General features: G+C 46.4%; 1 protein-coding gene across 2 annotated transcripts in view; it reads left to right on the forward strand.

The window, feature by feature from the left end:
- Positions 1-21140, forward strand: part of Prkca (protein kinase C alpha) — a 398743-nt gene that overhangs the window by 351551 nt on the left and 26052 nt on the right. For both annotated transcript variants that reach the window (XM_034504395.2, XM_076935568.1), the window contains 3 exons: positions 1928-1990; positions 2807-2945; positions 19919-19999. In XM_034504395.2, coding sequence (XP_034360286.1) covers positions 1928-1990; positions 2807-2945; positions 19919-19999 — 283 coding nt within the window. The remainder of the gene's footprint in view (positions 1-1927; positions 1991-2806; positions 2946-19918; positions 20000-21140) is intronic.

Genomic DNA, 21140 nt, shown 5'->3' on the forward strand with positions numbered 1-21140 from the left:
CAAGGTACCACTAACACCCCAGAATTGGATGGTAGGTGCAGCACAAAAATGGGGTACCCCCCAACCCAGAGGTGAGAGGTGCCTTCCAATGTCAAGAGATGGGGAGCCAAGTCCAGGGAGTGGCCTGCAGCTCAGGTGACATGAGATGGGGAGGGGCTAGAGGGATGAGTGCAAAGCATTCTGGGAGGGCAGCCAAGGAAGACAGCGGAGAGAAGGGCCTGATCACAGAAGTTCTGACAGAGCCCACTGGCTGGGGCAAGAAGGAAAATATGGATGGGGCTGGTGCCAGGGAACCCCTGGGAACCACCTCAGGGAAGAAGAAATGGAGCTGGAATTGGGTCTTTATTTTCAAGGAATATTCTAGAAGAGGAAAAGCCAAAGTTGGTGATTAAGGCAGGAGAAGGAAAACCTCTTTAAAGTGACCTCGCAGGGCAGGGAGGGGGAGGGCACCGTCCGGGAGGAGGGAAGCCTGTTGGGATGTGCCTTACTTGTGGGATGCAGGAGCAGAGAAACCATAGGAACCTGAGGAGTCATCAGTCCACGGGGTGGGGGAGGGGGCACGGATACCTGGGCTCTTTCCCCTCTCCTGGTAGCCAGGAAGTCTGCAACTTAAACAGAAGCAAACTGAGCCAGAGCTGTTTTCCAGACCTAGAGGCACAGTGGGCCTGCTCCCATTAGTCAAGTCGGCAAATGGGACTGGGATGGGGCCCACGCATGGTCTGAAACATAAATCACGGGAACCCGGAGCCTGTGTGGGATAATCTGCACCGGAAAGGTTACCTGGACGCAGATAGGGAGCCCTTTAGTCAAAAGCTTTAACAAATATAAAGGGGATTTTTTTTTCTGCTTTTATATCTTCTAAAAAGCGATTGTATTTTTTGGGGGAAACACCTACCCTTACCCCCCTCATTGTACATCAGAGTACTAAGATGCTCGGATTGCAAAATAAAGCTTCATAGCCCAAAGTCAGAAAAAAAATAAAGGTAGCAGATTGGCCATCTTATGTCACAAAGCAACTGGACGGTGCCTCGTCTGACTCCCTTCTCTTTCTGTGCTGCAGAAAAATTAAAAATTAAGGAAGCAAGGAAAATAACATGAAAATCACCTGCGATCCTATCTCCCTCACCCCCCACCCCCCCACCCCCCACCCCGCCTTGTCCTGGCCTCTCCTGCCAGCCCCCACTAAGAACTTGGTCGTCAGCTTCCCTCCACTCTGCAGCTACTGTGTTTATTTTAAGCCTCTGGGGTGTATTCACCCAGGCGTAGACTTGTGGCTCCTTGGACTTCAAAGGCTCCCTAGTGCTATGCAAATTTCAAAACATCATTCTGCATTTAATCTGAGTTCCAGATATTAACCTATTAATGATTTTGTAGTGGTGGTAATGACTGTTTTTATTATGAATTATTTAAAAGGGCAAACTCAGGCATGAATCATGGTGCGTGTCCCATTTACTCCGTCCAGCACTTCAGAGAATGAATTAAGCAGCCAGAGCGTACAGCAAGCCAAAGCTTTGTCTTCTGGGAGTGGCTATATTCTCAAACAACAAAATCTGCTTCATCTATGTGCTGGAGAATAGAAACTCTTCCCCCTCAGCTACTCTCCTGGCATAGGAGAGTCTCACAAATATTCATTCCTTAAATCTTTATATTAGAAATTGTTTTGTAAAAAATAAATGAGCTGCCCACTTTCCTCAGAAATGAAAAAATAAGCTTTTATAACTGGAGAAATGAAGAGACTGGTGCAGATCCATCTGTGAAAAGCAGAGGTGTAATTCTCAGACAGAATTAGGATCTATCTGTCTGTCTGTCTATCTATCTATATCTATGTCTCTATCTCTCTCTCATATCTCTCTGATGCCCCCAACATGAGTGGAAGTATCCAGAAAACCCAAAAAGCCAGCTGTCTGAAGCACACTTTCTTTTGCAGATTCTACGCAGCCGAGATCTCCATTGGACTGTTCTTTCTTCATAAAAGAGGAATCATTTACAGGTGTGTCTCAAAGTTCTTCCTGCAGCAGAATGGAAAGGTTTGGGGAGCCTCTGTGGGCAGGGGACAGATTCTGTGATGGGACTTCAGATGTGGAGTCTACAGCCCCTTGGGAACACAGACCTGCTGAGAGCCACCTGCTTTTGCAGCCAGAGGGCAAACCAGACACTGTTTTGTTTCTAGGCTCAGAGATGTTGCATGTCTCCTCTCTGCAGTCCTTATCTGCCTCCTTTGCCTTTTATCTGAGCAGAGGTCAGAAAGCAGCAGAAACTAGATTGCCAGTTACAGCAGGTGAAGGAGCTGGAGGGGAAACAGGGAGGGAAACGGGGACTACTGAATCAAGTACATTGGGGTTGCTGCGAAAGTCCACTACAAAAAAAGAAAAAATATCCCTAGTAAATAAGAAGACATTGGCTCTGGCAGGATAGAAGGACATGGAAGGTAGCTCTAAACCTGTCATTTGGGATACCTAGCTGTTTGTCTGTGTTCCCACTTCTGTGTAGGATATTAATAAATCAAATGCCTGGCATCTCCCCAAACCTGGTCATTTGGAATCCCTGGATATGTACCCACAGACTTGAATGGGAATCGGTAATTCAACCATTTATTCATTTAGCATTTAAATATCTACCACATCCCAGGCTCCCCATCAGGCTCTGGAGAAAGAAAGGCATGGTACTTTCTTGGCCCTTGGTCTCCAGGACTTAGCATGTGAGTGTCACTGAGACGAGCTACCCAAACATCCTTGTATGTCATCAGCTGCAAACAAATCAAGTCATGGCATGGCACGGCCTCTGACACTCACCTGCTCCCTTGCAGGGATCTGAAGCTGGACAACGTCATGCTGGACTCCGAAGGCCATATCAAAATCGCTGACTTCGGGATGTGCAAGGAACACATGATGGATGGAGTCACAACCAGGACCTTCTGTGGGACTCCGGATTACATTGCCCCAGAGGTAAGAGGCCCCAGTCATTGTTGCCAGTCTACAAACACAGACCCTACATAGCACACAAGGTCGTGTGTGGGTCTCGACCACCGTGTCAAGCAAAGTAGACAAAAGACACTCAAATAGGAAAAAGAAACCGACATGCTCATCATCACACAGTGAGGCTACGTTCTATGTCCCTGAACTTCGGTTTCTGTTCTGTGCATTTGTGAGGCAGTCGAGTGGTAAACCGTCTCTCTTAAAAGCCTCGGTCATAGTAATTTCAGAGCCACTGGAGTTAGGGGAATTTGCTTGTATATACAATTTGCCTGTAAATGCTGAGTGAGAAGGTAGTCACCATCATGGCTTCCTAAGCATCCTGAGTGATGGGGACTCTTGTCTACGTGGTGCCATAATTCTAACGTATGAAGACACAGTCGATGTGGCTAAAAGCATAGTCAGTTTCATGGTTTGTATATGCAATAGGGGCCGAGGTGCCTAGTTATCAGTATTGTGTGTACTGAAAAGATCTCTTTCCTAAGAAAGAAGAGAGTTGATTACAGCCCTGGGCCATTACATAGACATGTTCTGTCCACACCCAACCCATGGACACTGAAGTCTTTTCTCATCCTTGCTTCAGCGTGGTGGGAATGTGAACTCACGGTAGAAAGTGGGCTAGCCTCAGCTCTCCACGGAGCCACTGTTGGCATATCCCACATCTGTTCAACCTAGTGGCCATGAGTTTACCTCAGATACAAGGATGGTAAGAAAGGTCAGTTCAGAAGTCAGACCCATGTGAGCTTTAAGCATGGCTGTTATCCATAGGCTGTAGGGACTCAGGTCAGTTTCCTAACTTCTGTGCCCTCTCTGCTTTCCTCAAGTCAGTGATAGTAAGAAGTGCCCTGAGAAAGCACCCAGCAGGCCCTCATACCTCCACTTGTTGGCCCAGCAGGAGTCGTTGTTCCCTAGGGAAACCGAGCTCTTGCTTGTGGTTTAGTCTGCAAATAGACTTTAATTATAAATTCAATTTTAAGTTATATTTACTGTGTGTACACCTGTACATGTGTGCAGTACATCACACCACCCATATAGAAGTCAGAGAAGAGGGAGGCAGGTCTCCCCTTTCACCATATGAGTCTCAAAGATAAAATTCTGGTCATCAGTCTTGGCAGCAAGAACCCCACTTACTGAGCTGTCTAGCTGGCTGCAGAAATTCCAACTTTGAATGACATGGCCAAGGGTGTTATCCTGGTATTTAACTGACTAGGATCTCTTGGGATACGAAAAGTAGAGCCTTTGACTGCATCATGCCTTCTGAAGCCTCCTACAGCTGACAGGTACGGAGAAAGCTGGGTAAGATCCTACCAGATCCCAGGATGCCTGATGACAAAGGGTGGCAGCAGTGTATCTAGGTATGAAGGTGGCTTTGAACCTCCTCTCCATGAAGACCAGGCTTCTGCTGATCAAACTCATGACTTCTTATGCCTGCAACACCTTAGCTCTCTGCTCTAACCAGAGATGGCACTCATCCACTGATAGACTCATCTATATAATTAAGCTTTGTCCATTTGAGTAACATTTATTCTGTTCACTATAGGAATGTCCTGTTGCTAGTATAACCAATAACCATGAACTTAGTAGTCCAGATGTTTATTTAAGGGGGCTGGGGTATTAGAATGTCAGAATGCCTGCCTAGCATGCTCAAGCCCTGGGCTCAACCTAGCACCACACATACACACATATAAAAATTTGATGCAAAGTTCTAATGGCCAGAGAATCAATACTATTCTTTCTGAAGCTAGTATATAGAATCTGCCTGTGACTGTCCAGTGAGGTGGTAGTCATGGTCGTGGCCTCTTAGCATGGTCAGAGTGTTGAGAACTCTGGTTCATGGTATTAGGATTCTCATCTAGGAAGACGCAGTTGATGGGGCTAAGAGAGCATGCTTCTATGGTTGGTCTAAGCACCAGTACTGTTATTAGGGTAGACCGTTTCTTCAAGGTTTCCCACACCTACAAGCTGTGTGCCTTGGCTCACACTGTTTTCTTCCACCTTCTAAGCAGCAGCAGCATCTACTGATCACTGTGACTTTTCCAAGCCCAGCTCTCCCCTTCCACAGCAGCTCTTGTGATCACTGCCCCACCCCAAATACTCTAGATTCATCTCCATGTCTCTAGACCTCAAGTTGCATCTGAAAAGTCCGTACTATGCAAGATTAGATTCACAGGTTCTGGGGAGTAGAGCCTGGACATCTTTTAGGGAGAAAGACCCTCAGCTGGACTCATTTGGATGGGACTTTCTGCTGCCAAACATACTTAAGCACGTTCTAGGCATACATTGGGAATTTAAGGAACTCTTCATGCACAGAAAATAGCGTGCCCATGCTGTGAGCACCCTGGTTTCCGAAGCCTCCATATTTTAGTTCTTTCATAAGTCGCAATAAAGAGAGCAACCAGTGTGTGTTGTCTACTGTGCAGTAGGCACCTCCGATACACACACACACAAACACACATGCATACAAGGACACATGTATGCATGCACAAGCACATACATGCACACGCATGCAGGCATGCATGCACCCACACACCCACACACAGTCCTCGAGGCAAATCCCTTGAGAGAGGTTAGCATCAGGCCCTCCTTTCAGATGAATCAACTTAGGCCTCAGAAATATGTCTAAAGCCAAATTGCTACAGAATGCTAGCATTAGGGGTCAACCCCACTTTCAAACCATCTCCAGACCTCTTCAACACGCAAACCTGCGCAGCTCTTGTGTGCAGACCACACTCTTATCTGTTTCCCTGGGACAGGTTCCTGCCGCACAGTCCAACGTGCTTAGTTTAAACTGTCCACTTGACATACTCTATACTCCCCTGGGAAGAGATTCTCAGTGAGACACTGTCTACATCAGTGTGCCTTGGGCATGTCCATGGAGGATTATCTTGAAGTGGAAAGACCCAGTCCACAGTGGGCAGCACTGTCCCCTGAGTTTGGATCCTGGGCTGCATGAGAGTGAAGAAAGCAAGCCCAGTAGCCACGTGCTAGATATGTGTGCATCAGTTTTCTGCTGTTGGCCATGGGTGTGGCTCTCTGTCTCAGTTTCTGCTGCCTGGACATCCCCACAGTGAGACTGGAACTTGGAACTGAGCTGAAATAAACTCCCCTAAGCTGCTTTTTGTCAGGGTGTTTTATCACAATTAAGCAGGAATAGATACCAGGCTGCCTCCTTCCTTTCCCACCTCCTGCTGTCCCATGCTGTGATTACAGGCATGGGCCACTGTGCCCAAGCACAGGTTCATATTCTAGAAATTCTCTGTACCAAGTGTGATGCCTCCAGGGTCCCTGCCCTTCAGTGCTGACAGTTCAGGGAAGAAACATTCCTCGAGCCACAAGCTCCGCCCAGCCTTTTCTCACTGTCCAGTTGGCTCTCAATGCAAACATAGGCACCGCTGCCAGGGAAAATCAGTGGAAATCACCATGAGGTTGTCTCTCCAGTTCTCCTCTGGGCATCCCCACACCTGACACACATGGCCCCAAGAATATTTACAGTTTAGGAAAAAAAAAAAAAAACAAATAGGTTCAAGGTTTCAGAATTTGCTCAAGGGTTAAACTAATTCTATCATCTGTGTAAATCTTCCTGTCAGGCAGAAGCGACATAATTATCTTAGGTGGCATTTTTCCCTAATAGGCAAAGCAAAGGCTGAAATATTTATGGCTATTTGTTAAAAAACCTTGAAATCGATTTATACTGTGGCATCTCCCTAATGGTTGAAGATGGGTCAAAGTGAAAAATGCCACTCACAGATACAACTTGAGAGTGAAAATGAAAACCCACAGAGGGGTATGTCTTAGGGTTTTACTGCTGTGAACAGACACCATGGCCAAGCCAACTCTTATAAGGACAACATTTCATCGAGGCTGGCTTAGAGGTTCAAAGGTTCAGCCCATTATCCTCAAGGTGGGAACATGGCAGAGTCTATCCAGGCAGGAATGGTGCAGGGGGAGCTGAGAGTTCTACATCTTCATCTGAGGGCTGCTAGCAGAAAACTGGTTTTCAGGCGGCTAGGATGAGGGTACTAAAGCCCACACCCAGTGACATACTGACTCCGACAGTGCCACTCCCTGGGCCAACTATATGCAAACCATTACAGGCTACTAATTAGAAAATAATCCTAGAAGCCAACATGAGGGCTATCTCTGCTCTGACATAACAGGAATTCCCTGAGTCCACAAGAGTCCTTGAGAAGACTAGTCACAAGTCATGTACCCCTCTGCAGGCTCAAGTACCAGCACGAGAGGTGTTGATCACAAGATCACGAGTCTCTTCTCCTGGGTCTCTGGTCTCCCCCCTCTGTAAGTTACCTCATGGCATCCACCTTCATTGATGTTAGGAGCTTCTGGCCCTCTTCTTTAACGGTTACTGTATCATTCTTTGGAGCCCACACTAGTAGGGCTTTCCCATCTTCCTCTCCCATTGGCTTCTTTACTATCAATCTTGATGCCTTATTCTCCCTCCTCACCAGTGTTGCCTTCTTCTTTCCTTCCATAAAGTGGCTGGCCAGTGACCTTCCCTGTACTCCTAAGGCAGCGGGAGGGAAACCTGTTTGTAGTATGTCGCACATGGAAATCCTTGAAGCCTTGATAACACAGGGGATGTGCTAACTTGCAAGAGAACCTCTCCCATGATGTGCTGGCTCTGCTCTGTCCCAAGTCTCCTGAGCACATCTTTATCAGGATATTGAGGCTCTGTAACTTGTACAGAATCACATACCTGGTTACAGAGAAGGTTAGATTTGGATCCTAGATCTGACCCCAAAGGCCATATACATTTTCATTTTTGTATATCAGAGATAATATTCACGTATATATATTCATATATAATTCATTTTATATATATGTGTGTGTGTGTGTTGTGTCTAGAGTCATGGAGTAAAGCAATTTATTTTTTTAATTAATTAATTTATTTTTTATTGGATATTTTATTTATTTATATTTCAGATATTATCCCTATTCCCCATTTCCCCTCCCTAGAACCCCCTATCCCATACCCCCTCCTTCTTTTTGCTTTTATACCATTTTAATTACATGCAAGTATTAAGGTCAGTTCTAGGTTGAGGAACTAGCAATATAATAGATGCAAATAGTCAAGGAACAAGCTAGACAATAAACACAAATAGTCAAAGAACAAGCAAGGCAATAAACAAAATTACATGAACACTCCTGTGATCACTGTTTCTAAGGATTTATGAGGAAAACCAAAATATCTGAGCTGACTTCCTTGTCCTAGCCCAAAGTCATTTTCATGTCTGAAGCCTACTTCCTTGTCCATGGCCAAAGTCATATTCCTGCTAAGCAGCCCATTTCCTTGTCCTTTGCCCATGTCAGATTCTTGCCAAGCAACCCCAAAGGCTCTCTGCCTCTCCCCCCTTTTTATTTCATTAACAAGACTGAGCCTGTCTTAGAATGCCTTCCTTACTCATCATGGAATATGCATTATCCAAAGTAATGCACTTCTGTCTTAGGTTGGTAAGGCTCTGTGCAGAATATTACCTGTCCTTGGCTTGCCAGCCTGTTAATTTAATAACTCTGTCTGGGGATGAGTAAAGCCATTTGAAATGAGCATTTAGGGTCTGGGAGGTAGCTGAGTGGATAAGGTGCTTGCTATTCAAGCATATAGACCTAAGTTCAGATCCTTGGCACCTCTATAAAAGCCAACCACAAAAGCACACTTCTATAACTCTAGGGATCAAGGTACAGAGATGGGAGGATCCTGGAGGAGGAGCTCTAGGTTTAGTGAGAGGGCCTGTCTCAAGATGGAGAGAGACTGAGGAAGACAGTGTTAACATCTTACCACCACAGGTAAACACACACACACACACACACACACACACACACACACACACACACTAACATAAGCATTCAATTACCATCCATCTTTTCTTTGGAATCTCTTAGAAACCAGACCTTATGTGACCTGGAATCAGACACTAAGCTTTGGTCAGAAACAGCATCTAGGGGTTTTCTAGCCAGCCACTAATGCTAAGCTGATCCCATAGAACCCACCAGCAATCTAGCAACATGTAATCCACCATCCAGCACACTGAACCAATCAGTCAGAATATTCATCAGGTGCCTCTGTCATATTCTGGGGATACCCTTTCAGGAAGGGGAACCCACTAGAGACCAGGAGACCAAAAGGGATAATAACAGCCCAGGAGAGATAAAGATTTCAAAATGACAGATTCCTGTTGGCAATGACAGTACTTCCAACGTAACTAAAATCACTAGGTGAGAAACTTCTGGGTGTGGTTGCCCTGAAGCCTGCTACATGGGAGCAGAGTGGCAAAGTCTAGTCAAGGTTGGGATTAGAGGAGTCCGCAGAGCAGAAGATTTGTCCCCAGGGCATGGCTTTTACATCCTTGGACTGTGCCATGACAACGTAGTGCTTCCTGCCACAGTAGCCAAAGAACTATACTTTTAGGCAAAGCTTGCCTAATTATTTTAAGTCATCCTAAGATTCAGTAAAAGACATCTTCCCAGTGAGATTCAGCCAGTGGGCCATCAGCTGAGACCTTTCTTGTGGAATGATCAGGATTCTCTCTATATATAGCCACATGTTAGGGAAGGCATGGGAAAGCCAAGGCTACACACAGAGGCCAAGCAGACAGCTGTTGCTTAGAGGATAAGGAAGTCAACCCCAAAGTGGCTGGGGCCCCAGGGACAAGAACAGGGAGATCAGAGACTCCTGAGAGAGTGGGTGTCAATGGCAATGAGGGATTTAGCAGTAAAGTGGGAACCTCTGTGGGGGAGTTTGTGGGAAATGGAGAGGAGGAATACGGCCCAGAAGGTCGACTAAAGGGATTGGCACTTTAGCTACAGAACTGAGCACATTTCCGAGACATAGGGGAATGCAAAGGGGCAGGTGTGGGCCAGGGAGACTATGAATGAGCAAAAGCTATACTTCATGAAGGAACATAAATGAGAGACATGAGGATAGGTCCCCTCTGTTCTCAAGAACAAGAAGGTGATGAGCAGGCAAGACCCCAGGGTGGTGGAAAAGCTAGAATCTGGCCAATGGGCAAAGCCATACCTTTATAGTGGCCCCAAGATCTTTGTCAGCTATGCGTGGTTTAGATATAGTGTGTCCTTCAAGGCATCTTGTATTCGTCCCCTATATGATGGTAGTAGGAAGTGGGGGGGGACCTTTCAGAGGGGGGTCCTGATGCAATGTAATTAGGTCATTGAAGTTACTGCCCTTGAAGCAAGGTCTTAAAGTAGTAGTTCCTGTAGGGTTTAGTTGGTTCCCAATTGTAGACACCCTGTCTCAAAAAGCAAGGTGGGTGGCTCCTGAGGAAAGGCACCACAGTTGTCCTCTGGCCTCCACACTCCCACATACCCACATGCATATACCATGAGAGGATGCCTTGCTAGCACACACACACACACACACACACACACACACACACACACACACACGACTGCACATACACACGCACTGACTTCCTATCTTGCCAGGATAGATACTTCCTTCACATACACACACCCTGGTCATGGCCTCATCCACCATGTGACATGGGTAAGGAATCCTTCAGCAAACCTGAGCAGATGTTGGTGCCATGTTCTGGTGATCCTATGTAAAGCTGCATACCTCCGGCTCTGCCAGTACCTATCCTTCATCTCCTCTGAGCAACTTGGATGTCCTGTGTCACAGGGTAGCATTGTGGTCTTTTATTCATTGCTCCCTCTGCCCCATTATTGAGAGGATGCCAGGCTCAGAGTATGGCTTGGGAAGAATGCACTTACATACTGCTTTCCTGGGTGCAGCCATGGCTGTTGGATAGCCCATGGCTTTGGAACTAGTAGAATCAGGAAGTCTAGAGCCAAGTTACCAAAAGGGTCATCTGCAGCTGTCACAATAGGGGGATGCTGGTATAGAGAAGGCCACACACCTCGACTTATCCACTAAAGAGGCCAATGAGCTGAGAGTATCAGCTCATCTCCCCCTAGAGAGCCAGCCATCCCAGAGACTTCAAAGCCAGGGCCCAGGGGAAGGATTATGAGTAGATACAGACAATTTTTTAAAAAAAAGAATTAAAAATCCCAATGAAAAACCAGCTCTTACGGTTACACAGCCAAGCAGTCAGGCAGTAAATTGGCCCTTGACTAATAGAGAGAAAGGTAAAAACTTAGCTGCAGCTCCTGCAAGCCTTCCTCAGCTGCATGGACCATGGGCCCCACGCCTGCCCATAAGCACTTGATTAAAGAAAGAAAATGATAAACCCAGCGCTGCTCTCTTTCAACCAGAGCCAGTCTCCCTGTCTGCAGGGTCATGGTCCAGAGACTCCAACACTAGAAAGAAAATGAGTTTATGCTTTCCCTCAGAGAAACACTTAAAAGAGTCCGAACTCTGCTTTCTTTCGGCATCTTCTTTAAATTGTGTGATTCTCCTCGGAACATCTCTGTGACTTATGTCAGGTACATGATCTCCTGTATTTTATTACCTGCCCACAACTCTTTAACCATCTCCTAATTCCCCAGTCTCAGAGCCCTTGGACTCTGCTTCATTCTCCACAGCCTTTGGTACCACCTATACTATTGTGGTCTAGAAGACAGTGTGCTTCCCCATCCTCCCTCCCAATGACCTTCAGAAAGAACCAGGTCTCAGTAGATTGGCTGCCCCTTGGTGAATGCCTACTGCATCCTGTACCAGGGCAAGCACTCCCTTTGTTGTTTGATCTGGTCATCAACTCTGTTTTGCACATAAGGATTTTTTATACAGAGATTTAGTTCATTTTTCCAAAGGCCCCAGTAAGATAGGCCTGGGCTTTGAACCCAGGGCTGAGCAGCTTTCCTCTGCAGCGCCTGTTGTCCTGAGAAGAAGAGAATTGCAGCTTCTCCTCAGAAGATACCCTGAGCATCATCACATCCCCATAAGTCTGTGGGGTGCTCACACAGCACACTCATTCTTCACGCCCAGAGGCTGTTTGCTCCTGGTACTCAGGAGCCTGCATTAATTGGCTGTTCAGTTAGAGATTTATTTAAATCCCATGAAAATGGGCCAGGGATTTCTGAGCTGTATCCCACCCCCTCCTCTGTGAAATTGCCTGAGTATTGGTGGGAAGAAGTGGATATCTCAAGAGTCATAACCAACAGTTATTCACTTCCTGGTGTGCACCTCCCGCTCACACCTGGCGTGTCATTTAATTTCTAAGCTCACACCAGTCCTCTGAGGCTAGTTGTACTTTCTCTGGTTCACATGGGAAAAAAAGACTTGGAGAGGAGTGCTGACCTACTCAAGCAAGGCTCACAGATAGCAGTGGTGGTGGTGGGGGGGGGGGACCTGGGCAGTCAGCAGCCCCTTCTCAGAGCACATGCCTCCCACTCTTACCCAACACATCTCAGAAGAACTGGATGTGAAACCTCTGGAAAAACTAGAAAGCTCTTACAGACAAAATGTATCCCTAACTCTCCTTTCGATCCTTTGTGTAAGTAGTTACTCTGTTCTGAAGTGTAGTTAATATTTTGAATGGCTCGGCTTAACAGGGGAGTCCCATGCTTGGGCTGCAGGTGAATACTGGGCTGTGAATCCGGAAAGGCAGATACTGCCCTGGGCCATGTAGCAGCCTCTTGGAGAGAGGCAGAAATTTCATTGCAATGCATTAGATCCCAGGCTCATGACTTGTGCCCTGAGTGGCCCTGCGTGATATCCAGCGCTGAAGACAGACCTACGTTCCACCTCGGGCTTTTTTATTCCTTCTCGTTCGTTCAGTTCTTGCTATGGCCCTGCTCTTGTAAGAACTCGGTGTGAAATCTATTTTAAAAAGAAAAGGAGAGGGATATTCATAATTTCTTCCTCTAAATATAATTTTCAACACCAAGTTTGACTTGAATGAGCTTGCCCTGCCTCAAAAGGGGCAGTCCCCAAACTCACGCCTGAGCTTGTCAGTTGCTTCTATTCTCTCCAGTGTAACCAACTCAGAACATAATGGTGTTGTGCCTGCCTGTGAGCATGCGCTCAAAGGCCAGAGGAGGACATCTGGCACTCTGCTCTATCGCTCTCCAGTCTATGCCCTCGATAGGATCTCTCACTGAACCCAGAGTTAGACTGTCCTCCCGTCTATGCCTGCCACCGCACTGGGGTTATGGGCACATACAAGGACGTACTCAGCTTTCTGTGCAGGGGCTGTGGGGAAACCCCGGGTCCTCATGCTTTCAAAACAAGTGTCCCTCCCTTGTATGGGAAGACGATTCACACCCGAATAAACAGACATTTCCTATCCTCTTCAGTCATAGACAGAAGCATCATTTTTGTCTTAATAAAAAATATGTTATCTCAACCCTGTAATCCTCAGGCTTCTGACTCTGGTCATGTCTGTTGTTCTCACACAATGTATTTCTTCTGCAGATTTCAAATATCGCAGATATTTCTTATGTAGTGTTCTATTATCTGTGATTGTAGATATTACACTTCCAGGTATTCATTTCACATCCACCTCCCTGGCTAGAGCCATTAATCCTGAAGCCTAGCAGAATGTCCACCCCGAGGCCTGGCCTGTGAGCCATAAACAGTGGCAGATGGAGAAAGAGTGAGAGGGAGGGTCACAAGAACTCACCCAAGTGCTTGAAGGCGGGTTTTATAGAAGTCGGATCTGATGCATCATTAGCTAGTGTTTGTCGAGGGGCTGAATAGAAAGGGTTAATGTTAGTTTGAATGTCATTCCAGAGTGTTCAGCGCATGTTCTGAGGACTGCCTCTCCTGTGAGAGTGTTTTCTCTCTCCTCCCTTGAGTCTGGTTGACTCTGCTGCCCTGAATACCTTTCTCCCACATACCTGGTTCTTATTTCTGAAGTCAGGCACTCTGGGTGACTCATTTTACAGTTACCTCCCATAAGCCCAACTAAGGTGAACCGAGCTTCCTCATCCCACCATATAACTTTCCAGGCAAAGGTGGGAATTTCAGGACCACAACTGGGGAAAGGCGGCATTCCTAAGCAAGTCACCCAAGGGCACTCAGGCCCTGAGCCACAGAACTAGTCTCCAGTGGCTGGACTCAGAGCCCTCTCACCCCAGTATGCTTCCCATTGCGTGTTGAGCTCAGAATGGGTCATTAGAGTAGAGTTTGATCGGGAAGCCTCCCCTTGTGCTGTTGTGGTGTTTCCTGTGTTTCAGCCACTGCTCTGATACTACAGAAAGGGACAGTTGGAGCCTCGGGGACTTTCCCTGACCTCGCATATCGATGCGCCTGGAAACCTCAAACAAGCACTTTGCTGTGGTGTAGGTTTCAGTTCCTTTCTAGAACCCTGAAGACACTTTTCATTTCATCCTCAAGCCCTTTCCACTCTTAACATCCCAGCATCCCAAGGCCCTTCTGACCGTACACACAGAGTCAGGAGGGCGTGTGAACTGGATTGGCTCTAATCTCCTCAGTTCTCCAGCGAAGCCTTATGTGTCTGCCCAGTGCTGGGTGAGGTCCTGATGCTGGGAGGAGAGGCAGGTCCTCTGTGGTGGGCATGGCCCTCATGAGGGGGACTTTAGGCTTGAGTGAAGATGAAAACAGTCTTAGTGTAAGACAGCGAAGGTTCCAGGAGCTGCCTGGCCCTAAAGTCCAGGCCCCAGAGGAGCAAATAAAAGAGAAATGAAATCAGGGTCCAAACAGAACATCCAGAAAACTCTCTGACAGGCCTGTCTGCCTTCTTCCCTGCTGGTGCTTCCTGGATAGGTCAGCGGGGGCTTTGATGGTTTGTATAAAGCTTCTCTCATAGGTCCTGTGTTCCTTTGAAATTTATGGTGTTTTTCAAAACAACTCTAACTCTTCCATCAAATAAAATACTTTTGGGGAAAAAGGGAACTCTATCTTTTGTTTCCTTGAGAATAAAAAAGACTTGAACACATTTTATGCATGAGGCTGTTAGTTCCCAGTGGCAGCTTGGAAGGAGCCCCCTACCCCTGCCCCTTTTGGTGGTCAGACCTTTCATTTATTTAAGAATGTACTCTGGAGAGTTGGTACACATTATAGGAAAGTAAGGGCGGTGTCCAGTTCAAGCACAGGAACCAACAAAACCACTGTCTCCATACTCTGTTGTGTTGCAGGGTTCCTAAGCAGAAGCACAGAGGACAAGCTGGCTTCCCAGCTCTTTGGCACCTTTTATTTAAGTCTTTGGCCCATCTTCAGCATGAACCTCTACCAAGCAGGCTTCCCCAAGAGCTGTCTAGGGAACCTCCCTAGGTCAAAAGAAGCAATGATTAAAATGATCAAAAGTGAAGCCATCATAACCCAGCCTTGCCTCTTACTATAAGCCTGAGCAAGCTACACAACCCCTCTCTGCTTCTGTTCCTCTTTTTTTTTTTTTTTTTTTTTTTTTGAAACAAGCCTTAGAAGGTCGAGATGAATGAGCAGGTAAAGACCCCAAATGGCTGTGGTGGTGATGTTGGTCACAGCCTTTGTTACCTCCAGTAGTGTCCCACCGGGTCCCCAAGCTCTCCCATCTCTGAGCTGTCAGACGTCAGGGGTCACCTAAAGCATCAAGAGCTCTGGGATGCCTTCAAGCCAGTTAGTTGCCTTGGCAGAAGGGGAAAGGCTGGGTGGCCTTCAACCAATGGTCTTCCGGGAGCCCTCCCTGGGCAACTGGCCTAATGCGAAATGAGAAGCCGCCCTTGGTCCTTTCATGTCCTGGTCCTATGCCCAGCTTGAAAGAACGCTTATTCATACCTCACTTTTATAAGACAGGCAGCCATTTGTAACATCCTGACAGTCTCCCCAAGCAATTGGCTCATATACGTATAATCACAGTTATCATACTGACAAATAGCTGTAAAAGGAGTTGACAGTGGCCCCGGTCGGGGTCTGTCTTCAAAGCCAGAGTTCAACCTCCCATGTGCTGCAGGGAAACCCGCCAACTCTAGACCTTCTCGCCAAGCTGGCCTTCTTTTGTGAGATGCCCCATTATGGGAAGCCAAATTGCCATGGCAGCCCCTGGCCCTGGGCCTCGGCGTATCAGGGAGCCCAAGCTTGGCTGCAAGCCTCCCTTGGCCCACAAGTGCCAGGGGCACCTGCATCTGTCCCCATTGGTGACAGACCCAAGAGACTCTCATATCTATTCTGTGCCTTCTGAACCATGTCTTCAGCTCAAAGCTGGACCCCCGAGGCCAATGCGAGCCAGAGAACCTAAGTGAGTTGTAGGGATTGATTGACTCTGAGGTCCCAGACCCTTGTTGCCCAGTGAAATGAAACACAAACCACAGCTGCATTCAACGGGCCTGTTTTTAATAGTTACAAAAGAAACAGATGAAGTTGATTTCACTATATCCATTTAACCCAGTATGCCCAATGTTAAAAAACTGCAAATGAGCTATTTTCCATTTTTTTTTAAATGAAATCCTCAAAAATCTTAAATTTCACACCTAGAGACACCTCAGTTTAGACTGGCCACATCTCATGAGCTCAGTTAGCACATGCCCAATGGCCACGTTAGGACAGCCTCTAGGCAACAGCATCCCAGACCTGTGGATCTGACCACTGGTCTTCACGAAGAGTTTCTAGTAACATTCCCTTTCACCCTGGGGGTTTTGGATCACTAGAGATGTCTATTCGTAGCAGCAGACCCCTGAGCAAATGTGTGCTTTCCTGTGAAAAGATAGTTTGGGTGGTGGGGTTGCGCACTGTACCGGAACTGAGATCATCTGGTGTGCAAGCCCAGGGCGACTATGGTGGCTTGAAGAGAGAGTTGGTCCCATAGACTCCTGTGTTTGAATGCTTGGCCCATGAAGAGCGGTACTATTAGGAGGTGTGGCCTTGTTGAAGGAAGTGTGTCACTGTGGGGTTAGGCTTTGAGGTTCTATTCAAGCTCTGCCCGGTGTGGGGCACTCCCCTTCTGCTGCCTTTGGATCAAGATGTAGAACTCGAAGCTCCTTCTCCAGCACCATGTCTGCCTGGACACTGCCATGCTTCCTGCCATGATTATAATGGACTGAACCTCTGAAACTATAAGGCAGCCCAAGTTAAATGTCTTTTGTAAGAGTTGCCATGGTCGTGGTGTCTCTTCACAGCAATGAAACCACAGAGGTACCGATGAACTTCTCCAGGAAGGAACACTCGGGCTGCCTTCCAAATGCCACCTCTGTATTACACCTGACAGCACACTGTGCTGATAGTGACTGTAATCTCCATCTGGCAGCCAACCAGGTGGCTCAGCGGGCTCAACAACAGGGGTGAGAGAAGTCCGTGGCACTCAGAGTTCTGCTCTTGTGAGCCCTGGAGAAGGGAGAGGGCGTTATCAGCAGGGGTCATGGGAGGTTAATGCTGCAGAAATCCAAAGAGGGTGAGCTCGGCTGAGTGGAGGGGAGAAGGAAAAACTCTGTTGGTGGCTGCGACCTTTCGGAATTGTAGCTTTGTCTGAGCAGAAATGGACTCCCACACCCTCTGACAGCTTTCTAGAATTAAACACGACTTAGCACCACATGAACATGGGAGTCTGGCTGGTAGGATTGCTCAGCTATTCATGGCATATATAATACGAAATGACATGAATTAATGGTTGCCATGCATGGTGAGTTGTGCTGATATCCCAGCACTCAGGATGCAGTGAGTTCGAGGCCAGCCTGGACTGCATAGAAGCAAGACCCTGAGAAGAAATAAAGTCTAAATTCCTGATTCATTTAGTTACCTTCTGGGTTCAACATCAGATCCCCAGAACAGTAAGGAACACAGATTATAGGGACTGGCTTGTATGTTGAAGAGAGCAGTTTATACAAATGCTTTCAAAATGTCATTATACCACTAATACTTTAAACCATTTGAAATTATTTCAGATGCTTTAGACTGATCTTCAGCGCCCTTTGATAACATTTTAACAAGTTCAGCATAGATATATCTGAAAGCCACAAAATTCTGTTAAAAAACAAATGAACCAACATTCAGAAAGAAGTTAATCATTAGGTAGACTTGGACAAGTCTGTTAACTTTCTGAGCCTTAGTTTTCTCATCTATAAAATGGAAATAGTCATGTCTCTCTGTCATGTGGCACAAGATGATGCAAGATATGCATAAAGTGTCCCACATGTAGACTTTGACTCTCTGAAGAGGGTTTTTATTGCTTTCTATTTAGTTCAGATGGGCTTTGAAGAAAAGGTGAGATAGCAATTTGTTGTTAGTGCACTGATTCTACTCACTAACATTTCGGTTGCTTGCCACTGTGGACATCTGCTCACTGTAAGCGAGCAGAGGTCAGGCGGCCTTCTCTGTCTTGCATCCAAGTCATCCTGACCATGAATATCCAGAATCACCATGGCAGGAGACAAATGAGCCTCCAACTGCCTCAACCAGGAAGTCAAATATCACTTCGTCTCTCTGTCCATTACCCAGAAGGTTTTTTTTCTATTTAAAAGTGTAAATCTTGAACTATGAGAGGGTATACTAAACAAAACATAAGACGTTGAGGGTTTGTGAAGAACATTTGTAAAAATTAAAGCAGAAGATTCATATCCTTAAGATATAAAGAAATCTCATTAATCAATATAAATAATAAATGCCCCTGTAGTCCATGAGGGTAGAGAATCTTGTCCTTGCTACAATGTATCCCTAGCACTTCCCATAGTCTCCAAAAGAATGAATGAATGGGCCTGTCAATCAGGATCGCAGGCAGCTCACAGGTGTCTAAGAGAAGCACAGGTGTCTAATTCCTATGTGAATGAAATGCCAATATTGAAATATCACTTTTGGTCATCAAATTGGCACTCTGAGAAACAATGGCAGTAAGTACTGTTGGTGAAAATTCAAGGACACAGATTCAACTTTTCTGCTGCTGACAGAGATGCACCGTGCCGTGCTGAAAGCAATCTGACAGTACCCAGAGCTTTATTTCTGAGGCAAAAAGAGCTATTCTGACACAATTGTTCCATTCATAGGAATTTGCCCTGCAGAAATCAATAAAGGCCTTTGCGGAGATGTTCATGGCTCTGTTTTTGTTTTTTTGTCTTTGTTTTTTTTTTTTTTTTGTTTTTTGTTTTTGTTTTTTTTTTTTTGTTATACGTATGAATGTTTTACTTGCATGTAAGTCTATGTACTACTCACATACCTAGTGTCCATGGAGAACAGAAAAGGAGGCCAGATTTCCTGGAACTGGAATTACAGATACTTGTAAGGCACCATGTAGGTTCTGGTTATTGAGCCTGGGTCCACTATAAGACCAAAAGATACTCTTAACCATCAAGCTATCTCTCCAGGCCCCTGTCGTCTACTGTTGAATAAAGTTACTACAGACTAGCAGGCTGGCATAATACCATTTGTTTATTAGTTAATTCTTATTGAGAATAACAACCATCAGGGATAGATCAGTAGAAACTAACTTACTGACCATCAGTGTCCTATCCCTACACTAATCACTGTAGCCATTCAAAAGTATATGGTCATATATCTCTGATGGTGTCATTTTTAAGACGTATTTATTTGTTTTATATGTGTGTGTCCCTGAGTGTATAAGTGTGCGCCGTGTATATGCAGGTGCCTGCAGAGACCAGAAAAAGGTATCAGATTCCCTGTAACTAGAGTTTCTGGCAATTCTAACCACTTGATGAGGGTTCGGGGAGCCAATGCCGGGTCTTCTACAAGAGCAGCAAGCATTCATAAGCACTGAGCCACCTCTCCGGGCCCCCTTATGTTTTTTAGCCTCTAAAGCCAACTCACTGTCTAAATATTTTCACCAGTAAAGATAAGTAGATCTTCTAGCTTCAGATAATCAGTGACATCCCCAAGCGAATCCACAAGAGGAATCACAAAACAAGGTTCGGGAGGTATATACTGGAATGGTGGTTCTCAGGATACCTGCCCCCCTTTGAAGGGTCCTTTTCCTTGTCCCCCTGTGCAGAAATAGAGGCAGAATTTACCACCACCACCTCCTTAGCTTGGCAAGAGCTGTGATGACATGCCTGTCTGCTTGACTCAGCCTCTCCTGGCAGGAGCAGTTGAGTTAGTGCTACACATAACCGATGTGTTTGTTTTCCCACAGATAATCGCTTACCAGCCTTATGGAAAGTCTGTGGACTGGTGGGCATACGGCGTGCTGCTGTATGAGATGCTAGCTGGGCAGGTAATATTTCACTGTGTGTGTGTGTGTGTGTGTGTGTGTGTGTGTGTGTGTGTGTGTGTGTGTATTGCTATCACGAGTGGTGTGACCACCCTACAGAAGGCAGAAGTGGCAGGGGGACAGCCCAGAGTGACAAATGTTGCTCCAAACACATGACCTGGGGAGAGAGGGAGAAAAGTTCTTCCTGATCATAAAAACTCCCAAGTGGGAGGTAGCAGTCTGGAGTGTGGATGCGGTGGCCACTGTGTTGTGTCCCTTGCAAACTGATGACTATAGTGAACGTTGTGAGTTTTTCAGACCTGGGACTGGGGTATAGTTCCTAGAATTTGGTCAACAAAGATCATCCCAGCCATTGATTATGACTTATTTATGAAAGGAGGAAGAAGCCTGTGAGACTCACTGTTAGACCCTCCCTCTGCACCTATCTCACCAGTGGCAATGGAGGATCTTTTCCACCAATGTCCAGCGAGGCTGGATTTCTGTTAGGAAAAGACACATTAGGTTTCACATCCGACGAGACTTTTATCAGAGGATGGAGTTGCATTGCCTAGCAGAGCACTGCCCCATGCAAATGGCTTCCACACCTGAGCCATGCCTTTGATAAACAACCTCCAGATCTCAGTGGTTGCCTCACACACTCCATACAGTCCTCTGTAGCTGGGAGAGGTGGGCAGATGGGGAGAGTGAGTCATGTGAGAATTCAAGGTCAGCACTCTCCTGTCCTTTCTCTTTGTCATGGCTGATGGCCTTAGAGTCATCCACTGACCTCATTTCAGCCAGTGATGAAGAGAGAGTGAGGGAATAGTCATGGGGAACATTTTAGAACCTGGCCTAAGTGATGAACATCGCCCCTGCCTATGTGGCACAGGCCACTTGACTCCCCTTGACTGCACAGAGGGCCAGGAGGCAGAGCTGTCTGAGAGCCTGGCTGGAGGCAGTGGGTTTGGTGAAGCCTTGAGGAACCTCTGACTTTATCCCTGTTTTGTCACTTTCCTGTTGCTGTGACAAGACATCATGACCAAAGCAACTTATAATAGAAAGGGTTTAATTTGAGGTCCACAGTTGCAGAGGGTTAGAGTCCGTGACCATCATGGTAGAGAGCATGGCAGCAGGCAGGCGTGGTGCTGGAGAAGGAGATGGGACT

The sequence above is a fragment of the Arvicanthis niloticus genome, chromosome 6, assembly GCF_011762505.2.
Source record: "Arvicanthis niloticus isolate mArvNil1 chromosome 6, mArvNil1.pat.X, whole genome shotgun sequence".
Taxonomy (NCBI): Eukaryota; Metazoa; Chordata; class Mammalia; order Rodentia; family Muridae; genus Arvicanthis; species Arvicanthis niloticus.